This window comes from Haliotis rubra, unplaced genomic scaffold (genome assembly GCF_003918875.1).
Source record: "Haliotis rubra isolate DU_JTF1 unplaced genomic scaffold, ASM391887v1 Scf228, whole genome shotgun sequence".
Lineage (NCBI taxonomy): Eukaryota > Metazoa > Mollusca > Gastropoda > Lepetellida > Haliotidae > Haliotis > Haliotis rubra.
In genome coordinates this window covers 10,308-20,259 of record NW_025766314.1, presented here as the reverse complement: position 1 = coordinate 20,259, position 9,952 = coordinate 10,308, and the positions used below count along the sequence as shown (strand labels likewise).

The following is a 9,952-nucleotide window of genomic DNA, read 5'->3' as shown; positions in this document are numbered from 1 at the left end:
AACCCCACAACTATACTTCATGAAGAGGTCAACAGCCAAATGTCATTTCCTTTGTCATTACCAGGTAATTCAATACCACCACAAACTTATTCATTTATAATACTTTGATATGTTGGCAGACATAGATTTATCATAATACATGCTTTCTTACAATGACTTTAAACTGAAATCATGAACTTTAAAACATTTTTGTACTAATCATAAAATCTTGACAGCCAAATGTCATTTCCTTGTCATTACCAGGTAATTCAGTACCACCACAAACTTATTCATTTATAATACTTTGATATGTTGACAGACATAGATTTATCATAATACATGCTTTCTTACAATGACTTTAAACTGAAATCATGAACTTTAAAACATTTTTTGTACTGATCATAAAATCTTGATGCATACTGAAATTATTATGTAATAATTTATTACACACACTACTTTCATTATTTTTAGTGATGTAGAGACAGATAGTTAATTCCAACTCTAAATTGCATTCTTCAGAGACACTTACCCCTTCAAGATGTGGCTGATGCTTTGCTGTCCTTATCCAGGTGGATATTAGTACAACCAGTACCCAAAGAACGGATACCACTGAAATGGTTTGTTTACACAGAATTTTGATGTTTTATATTTCTCTTTTACTTAGTCGCCTTGCCAGGTGATAACTATGTATCTTCTGATCAGTCATTATCACAACATTAGAGTGATGTCTTCTCAGGAGATTCAATTTTCAGTCAATGAAATGATAGTGATGATAATGTGATAATTCACTCTATATGAAATGTGGTATTCAACCTAATATGCTTTCTTTAGACATCACATTCCAACCTTCAAGATGTGACTGACGCTTTGCTGGCCTTGTCAGGAGTCCAGCGCCACGGCTCCCCCTCTAGAAGATATTACTGCCATGTGTACCTTTTAAAAAGGATACCACTGAAATGGTTTGTTTGCAGAATTTAATGTCACATAATGCTGTAATCGGAGTCACCAGTGTGTTCCTGTCCTTGTAATGTTTTCAGTAATCCTGAATATGTAGAAATTGCTATTAACCGCAATATGTGTGTGAAATTCTCTGAAATATTGGTGCAGTAGGGGAAAAGTACTTTGCAAGTTGTCTGAGGTGCATAATATCGTGGTTCTCATTTTCTTTCTGAAGTCCTTGAGCTATTTTCACACCTTGTTAATCTTGCCATAGCATCATGTAGCTGCATTTAAACGAAATTTCTCATTCTGTAAGTATTCCTACATTGTTATTATACAATTGAAATGAAAATGTGTTCTTTCCAAATTTCTTGTCTTAGTAACTACAACTTTAAAACATCTTTGTTTTCTGCAGGAGAACAGAAGTTCAAAGGCTTGTCAGACTCTGAAGAAGGATGGTGTCCATAAAAGATCAGTTCGGATTCAAACTAGACCTCATGTGAAGACAAAAGGTGACTATACTTACACAATTGAAAATTAGGGAAAAAGAAAAAGACCAAAAGTTAAATACTGAAAATGCATAGAATTATGAATATTATATACATGAATAATATGTGTATATTCTTGTCTATGTAATTAGTTACAATTGACTTACATTTTCTTTCTTAACCTCTGGAGTTACTTGGAGTCTGTTGTATGGTGATTAATGGCTTGTACAAGAATTTACATCTTGGATGTTATAAGTCGGATATTATTTTTTATTGAATGTCATTTTTATGGATGCCCATGGCTTTTCACCAAATGCATATTACATGTCACAATCTTGCAAGATCTTGTGGTCAGGAGTTATGTATGATTGTAATAATAGATACACATCTGAAAAAAAAAAAATTGAAGGAAGGCCAATGGAAATATAAATGATGTTTTTGCAGCTACAAATTACTGAGTCGGTCTCAAGTGGTATCTGTCGGTGTACAATGTTCACTTCTGCAAACACCTACTGTCCCCATGGAGGAAGAGGATATCAGTGAACTTGACCCGGGCACTGACCAACATTTGGAGTGTGAGAAAAATGATCCAACCTGGCTGCCCCAGGACAGAGAAGAGGAAATGAGAGAGGAATTTGAGGAATTTACAAAATTTACAAAGGTTAGCCTAATTGTCAAACAAGATTGAGTTAGTTGCAGACAAGGTTCAGACAAGGCAACGGTCAAATCAAAACTGCTTCCTTATTGATCTGGTTTTCTTGTTTCGCTATAGGGGACCCAGCTGAATTCTCAGGTTACTGGCATGAATTTCAAAATTAAGTATCTAAATAAACATTCCAGTATATTCTGTACAAAAGGATTTTTTTCACACAGTTATATTACTTCTAAAGTTATGAATCTTATTGTACCAACCACTGTCAAATATACTATATATAACATTCAGGTATACTGCTCATTATATGTTTTCATTCCATAAAGACTATGAAAAAGCATAAGTTAAAATAAAAGATTAAATTAAAGTGGATTTCAGAGATGTTATAAAACCAATATTAATCATGGAGCCATTCATTAAACAATACCTTACATGATCCGAATTAAATGCTAGCTCTTCTATTCTCTGTACCCAGAATGAAATTAATTGATCTCTAAGGATTTGACTAAGGTTCCATAAACTGAAAGTTGATGTGTTCCTTTTCTTTCAGGGAATCCACATCTCCAATGGATGACCGAAAGTACCTTGTGTTTGAGGGTCAACTTTTGAAACTGTTTGCAACGTGTCCTGTGTGTTGCTCAGAAACAGTTGTCAGGCGTAGCTGTCAAGGAACTCTCTTGGTGATCTTACAGACTTGTCATTCCTGTTCCTTCCACCGTGACTGGACTAGTCAACCCTTTCTAGGAAATTTCCGGCTGGAAATATCCTTCTATCTGCATCAATACTGTTTTCAGGATCATTGCCTATTCGGGTGTTTACTATGTTAGAGCATTTAGGACTTGTTTCGATGAGTATGCAGTCTTTTTTCAAACATCAACGCAACATCTTGCACCCAGTCATTGAGTCAGTGTGGAAAAAAGAACAGCAGGCTCTGATCACTGGCCTGAAAGAGGAAGGATCTCTCCACTAGTACTGGGAGGCGATGGCCGGGCTGATACTCCCTGGACACAACGCCAAGTTCGGATCCTACTCCATGATGGACTTAAAGACCAAGAAAGTTGTTCATGTCAGAGCTGGTTCAGGTATTTACATTTTTTTAACTTTTTGCATAGCAATCTTATGAATCACTTTCATAGCTGCTACTTGAATTATAAGATAAAAAAACCATGTATTTTCTGTTTGGGTTAAGTATTTGTTATTTATATTGATTAGGTCAATGTTGCTAATGGTTAGAGTCGCAAACTTGAATTGTTCATAAGGTTCAATTATTAGCTGAAATGTTGTGAGGACCGTTTTGCATCTAATCGTCTAGTCATCAAAAAGTGGAATGTGTGTCGTCAATTTACTGTGTGTAAGTTGACCATAAAAGTTAAAAAGTGAAGTGACGTGTGTATTGTTATGTCAGGTGTGTCTCGTTAGTTTACTGGGTGTAAGATGACCATAAAGTTAGATAAGTGAAGTGACGTGTGTATTGTTATGTCAGGTGTGTCTCGTTAGTTTACTGGGTGTAAGATGACCATAAAGTTAGATAAGTGAAGTGATGTGTGTATTGTTATGTCAGGTGTGTCTCGTTAGTTTACTGGGTGTAAGATGACCATAAAGTTAGATAATTGAAGTGACGTGTGTATTGTTATGTCAGGTGTGTCTCATTAGTTTACTGGGTGTAAGATGACCGTAAAGTGAGAAACCTGACCTGAGATATTTTTTTTTCCAGTCCAATGAAGTAAAAAATTCTAACGCTATGGAAAAGGAGGGGTTCCAGAGGAGTGTCCAACTTTTGCAGGCAGAGGGTTTGACACTTAGCACTTTAATAACAGACCGTCACCCTCAGATCCAGAAGTTGGTGAGAGAAACCATGCCAGCAGTCTCTCACTTTTATGATGTGTGGCATGTGGCTAAAGGTAGGTCACAGGGCTATACAGTTCTTATTTCGTCAGTTTAGTTTACCAAATAATGATTTTTGTTGCAAGCTACCTATACACAAATACATGCTTGATGCACTACAGGTTGAACATGGGCACATGACCATGTACACAATGAGAGCTTATTCCTAAGCATTTAGACTCCTACGCTAAATGTTTCAACTCTAATTATGATTCCGTAAAAATTCTTGTCGGAGGTCTTGTAAAGGCCTGGTAATCATTTGATAAAATATTGGCATGTCAGCGCTTACTAGAGGAAATATGGCACGCATATGATTTCATTATAAGGAATTGCTTTGGCTATTGCGGACGTAAACTGTTTTCTTGTTGTAGGTCTCCGAAAGAAACTGGAAGCTTTAGCGAAGGAGAAAGATTGTGAAGCACTGAGCCCTTGGATCAAAAGCATCGTTAACCACCTTTACTGGTGCGCCGCGTCCACCCCTCATGGGGATCCGGAGCTGGTGCTAGAGAAGTGGCGCTCCGTGATCAACCACGTTCAAAAAAACATTCACGTGGGTCACGGAGCAAAAGGTTCAACGAATGCCAGCATCCCTGGAAGGAAGCGAGGCACCCAAAAGAAGTGGTTGAAATGTGGTGTGTATTGATGACATTATTTAGTACTAATATAACCAATTACATAAAGGATAAATAAATAGTATTTAGATTGATCTGTCATAGTCAAAGAGATGGAACTTGATATCTTTCTGAGTTACAAGTAACAGCATAAGGTTAAATTTGTTGTTCAGGCACCAAAGCTGCAGAGAAGCTTGGTCTATTGTTGGAAAAGCCACGCCTATTGAAAGACGTCAGGAAGATCTCCCCACAGTATCAAACGTCGGCAGTGGAAAGCTTCCATCGGGTCATCATCAACTTTGCCCCCAAGATGGTTGGTTTCTCCTACATGGGCATGCTCTCCAGGTAAGAACAAAATCGAATAAAAGTACCATGAACCGACTCATTGGCAACCATGATTAACTTCTAGTTGCGTATTTCATTCTTACTGATTCTGTGTCTTCAACCTGACTGGATAATGAGATTGATAATTTAAATAGGTAAAATGAATAATTTCTACTATTATGAGGGATTATGAGTTACATTTTTCTTTTAAATATTTTTGCAGGCTGTATTTGTCAGCAATGCATTTTAATGAAAACGGCACCCGACCTCAAGCACATGATGACAATGGAGAGTTTAAGTTCAGGATAAAATACAAGAAATATAGGAGGGACAACATGTGCTGACAAAAGCAACAAGTGACATGACTCATGGTATGTTTGTACAAATTATTTCACACGTAATATTAACCCATTTTAGCCAAACATTTTTTATTCTCCGTAACAGTTTTGCGGGGTATTAAAATGGACACTGTCTGTGCGTCCGTCCGTGCACATTTGTCTTTTCCGGAGCAGAACTCTAAAACTCTATATTTCTTTACCAAACTTGGCACAGACAGATCTGGTGGTGTACTGGTAGTTTTGGGATTCTGAATAAAATATTTTTGGCGTTTCCATGGCAACAAGTTTACATAGCCTGAAATTGGTGATAGTGCTTCTTTATGGAGCAGAACTGTAAAAACCTTTCAATACTCTCCTTGCACTTTTCTATGTATACATCTAAATATTTGACATAATCATGTAGACAATCATGTAGAGTATTTTGCCATTGCTGGGGATATTGATGACTTTGTCTTCTTGTTTCATATAAATTGTAGTCAGAATATTTTTGATTGACACAATACAACAATAAAGAAGTTCATATCATTTGACCTGTTGTTTTATTACGGTAAAGGGTCACCAGTCCATTTCACATTCATGTTTCACATTCAAATGATTGAGTAAGATTTTCACTTGTTTATTTTTTATTCAGACTATGTTGGAAGACTGCTGACAGAGGTGTGTAAACAAAGCCAGGCAGAGCGAGAACACAGAGCTACCACGTCACACATTGTTGTCCCAGTACCCTTAACAAAGCCAGTTTCCTCGAATCAATATGGACCAAGCCATTCAATCTCATCTATCGAGATTCAACAACTAAGCAGCTCAATTCATGCAATTTCTATTATAAACTTATTCATTCTGTCCGTCCTTCCATCCTGAAGCTTTTTACCGGTATTCAATGTTCACCAATTTCTGGTGTTGTAATTGACTTTACAAATGTATTCATGGCCTGTATGTCTATAAATGCATGATAGACAATCCAGCAAACATGCAAAATATCCTCATGTTTGAAAATGTGTATCAGTTATTATTCAAGTAAAAGGAAAAGGTTTTTGTACAAGAATAATTTATTTAACAGGAATTGTTAAAGATAAATACAATAACATATCAAACAATAAATTTACAGTACATTTAACTTGTCATCATCATGTCCATTTTAACGATAAATACAATAACATATCAAACAATAAATTTACAGTACATTTAACTTGTCATCATGTCCATTTCACAATGTAGGTAGACATTATACCCATGTACGAAATACAGAATTTGACTGTTCAAGTTGTTCCCTTTATTTGTCCAGTTGAGGATACTTGAAACCCTGCATATTCAGGGAAGGAAATCGTCCTCTTATCTTGTTGACGACACAGGAGGGTATGACAACACGAACCTTTCCGCCCTAAGAACTGCCAACACCATCGCACGAACTGCCGATATGCTGTATATCTGTATTTCCTATGAAATAAAAGTGTAAAGTAAGTTTGATTCAAATTGTATTCAACAGAATGCACTGATTAGATTCTGGACTAGTCATCTTTTTACAACAGCTACAGTTTAAAGTTTACAGTTTACTTTACTCCTCAGAACACAAAATGATTCTAAAAACCATGCCATGCTCACTTATGAATGTCTTGGATCTCCCCTCTTCCATACTCCTGGCGGTAGTGGTAGTAGGCTGTCTGCAGTGCATACACACTGAGACAAACTTGCTCGAAGCCAGGGTGGTCAGTGATGCAACTGATCTGATCTTCATGCTCCTCCATCTTCTCTCTCACTGCAGCCTGTTCATGACAGCAACAGCATTCCTCAATGGTAGGTTGAGTCTCACATGTGTCACAACTGCACCTGCAAGGATTTGAAAAAAACTGTTAATAATAAATGTTGTATCATTTTTCAATTGACTGGTATTTATAAAATTCTTATTTATTTATTTCATCTCTTACATATTAGGGTGATACAATCAAGTACTTTTTGTTAGCAGTTTTAGGAATTCCTTCAGATTATGAACAAATGAGAGGCACTATATTCACTCAAGCTAAGCCAACTGGTTTAAACTTTGATTCCCAATAAAGATGGGACCTGACTGGTAAGCATTCAATGTGCTTGTACGATAACTGCTCCGGTAAACCATGACAGAATGTTTACACCATGATCAAATACAAATACACATGCCAATGAACATGTAAACTGACATAAAATTTTATAGATTCCTACAACTGTACCCAGTAATGACATTTCATATGCGGAAGTGGTATTTTTTCTGGGCCTATTATTCTCAGCTGTGTAGTAAATGTATATAATAAATCGGATGGCTCGCCCCCCTACCTTGCTTCCAAGTTTGAAAAGGCTTTTCAGAGTTGTCATGCAAAATCCTATTAACCATCTATTAAATACATACTTTACTACCAGTAAAACGTAATATTGATTTTGTAATTCGGTGAAAACAAACCTAAACATTTATTCCCAGACTGGCGGATGTTTGCGCATGGGCGCCGCCATTTTAAAAAATAGTTACGTCTCGGGCTAAAGTAAGCTCGAGAATCGATGAGATTATGGTTTGTTTTCATCAACCTGGAAAATCACAACTGATGTCTACTCGTAGTTGCATATGTATGTGAATCATGACCAAAAGGATTTTGCATGACACAACTTGTAACATAACGATTTCTTCCACGGAAGCGAGGTGGTGTTCAAAGTGACAAATGCGGTATGGTATTACCCGATACATTTCAAGCTACAGTACATTCACGTGGTTGACGTCCACTCACCAGTATGTAGACACTAGTCGATCTTCTTCCTGTAACCGTGATGAGCAAGACTGGTCACCGTTTTCACTATCACTAGCGTCCGGCTCGAACAAATAAGGCCTTGCAATTGTTTCTTCATTGGTATCCGAGAAACAGTCACTGCTTGTGGACTGGCAATCCATGGAAAGGGAAAGACTGTCGCTGTCTGAATAACTTCCGGACATGTCAGAGTCTGCTTTGTAACGAAATGCCAATCCACCGAATTAACCATATTTAAGTCACTTGACATAAAATGTTTTAACACAAGAGTAAATTGGGGAACAAAAGTCAGACCAAGCCAACAGGTAACCCCCTATGACAACAGGCGAGTTTCACAGAATCGTCTTATAAAACAAGCTGTAACTCGGAAGCTTGGCAAAGCAGGTGACAAGATTAAATGACAGTAGATTGTGAAAACATAAAGCTTTCACTGTTCACAACAATTGTCACGATTTCAGGTTTATACAAGCCTGTACACAAGATAATTTACCCCCTAAAATGTAGATGAATACTGCATAGGCCCTCAAAGCTATTCCTCATATGACGTCACAGAGTCGCGCCGCTCTGATTGGTTGAAATTTCGTTCGCGGGTGAGAATTGTGCACTGTTGTCAAAAAGGTCGATTTAAGTCAATTAAAGGTCGAAATGAGTAGTTTTAATGACGGGGTTTCATTTATAACGATGCCAGTTAGTGATTTATGTATTTTTACCCCCTAGGGTTTATGTGACCTTTAAGAAATGGAGGTATACTTTCCAAACATGAAAATTAATTTAAATCTTGAAGCTGTAATTTATTAGAAGTACCTGGGTATTGTGTTTTCATCAATATTGATATGGACAAAAGCCTGTGAAACTTTGGTTATGCAAGCACGTGAAACAATGGAACCAGTGTTAATTTCGTTGAATAATAAACTGCCTAACAAACAAGTACCATGAAGTTATAGAAAAGTACAAACAAGCTTCTTTAAACGATTTCTGGGGGTGGGGAAATATGCTGCAAATAAAGCTATTCTTGGAAAAACTGGACGGCACTGTTATAAACACGACGACAAAAGTTATAAAATATTGGATTAAGTTATTAAGAATGAATGTTTCAAGTCATCCTTTACATTGTTATGAAATGCTTAAATTACATGACGAGCATTGTAAAGTTAACAGGGTTTCTCACGTTCGTGAGATGTTATTTACAAGTGGTTTTAGCTGTGCATGAATTCTGCAAGATGTTGGTGATGCCACTATTTTTATATGTACATTCAGAAGACGTTTGATTGATATGTACATTCAATCCTGGCAGCAAAGTATTGAATCATCATCATATTTGTCACACTATCCTACTATACTCGTCACGATATGGCTGAAATATTGCCGATGTGACGTTAAATAATAACTCACTCACTCACTCACTCACTATCCTACTATAAAGAACTTATTCCAATGCGAAACATATATCCATAAACTTGATAATAGAAACTTAGGTTGATCCATGTGTAAATTTCGTACATTCAGAGTTCATGATTTCAGAGTTCATCAACAACGTAAAAGGAAAGCCAATGACAATTCTGATATAGAATCTATTTGTTTGCACTGTGATATGAATGTTGTAGAAAATGAATACCATGTTTACTCCATTTGTAATAGATATTCTCCTCTCCGTAACGAATACTTCTTGACCATCCTAAAATATTAGATTAGATTAACATTACAACAAATATTAAACACACCTGATGTACATATACGAGTCAGTGAGTGAGTGAGTTGAGTTTTACGCCACACTCAGCAATATTCCAGCAATATGGCGGCGGTCTGTAAATAATCGAGTCTGAACCAGACAATCCAGTGAACAACAGCATGAGCATCGATTACGCAATTTGGAAAAGATGACATGTGTCAACCAAGCCAGCGAGCCTGACACCCGATCCCGTTAGTCGCCTCTTACGACAAGCATGGGTTACTGAAGGTTCATTCTAAC

At 36.9% G+C, this 9,952-nt stretch overlaps 1 protein-coding gene across 1 annotated transcript; it reads left to right on the top strand.

Moving 5' to 3' along the window:
• The first annotated feature begins 3,040 nt into the window (after nt 1-3,040).
• On the top strand, nt 3,041-5,221 carry LOC124277801. The gene is made up of 5 exons (XM_046713515.1): nt 3,041-3,124; nt 3,773-3,959; nt 4,314-4,574; nt 4,727-4,898; nt 5,101-5,221. Exons 1-5 carry the CDS (start codon nt 3,041-3,043, stop codon nt 5,219-5,221), a joined length of 825 nt encoding a protein of 274 aa, XP_046569471.1.
• Nucleotides 5,222-9,952: the final 4,731 nt, after the last annotated feature.

Bases quoted from the DNA above. Each gene is read 5' to 3' on its own strand.
- LOC124277801 (XM_046713515.1), top strand. From the start codon at position 3,041: ATGGCCGGGCTGATACTCCCTGGACACAACGCCAAGTTCGGATCCTAC. The intron at 3,125-3,772 runs GTCAGAGCTGGT...TTTTTTTTCCAG, and splicing joins AGACCAAGAAAGTTGTTCAT to TCCAATGAAGTAAAAAATTC. The intron at 4,899-5,100 runs GTAAGAACAAAA...ATATTTTTGCAG, and splicing joins TACATGGGCATGCTCTCCAG to GCTGTATTTGTCAGCAATGC.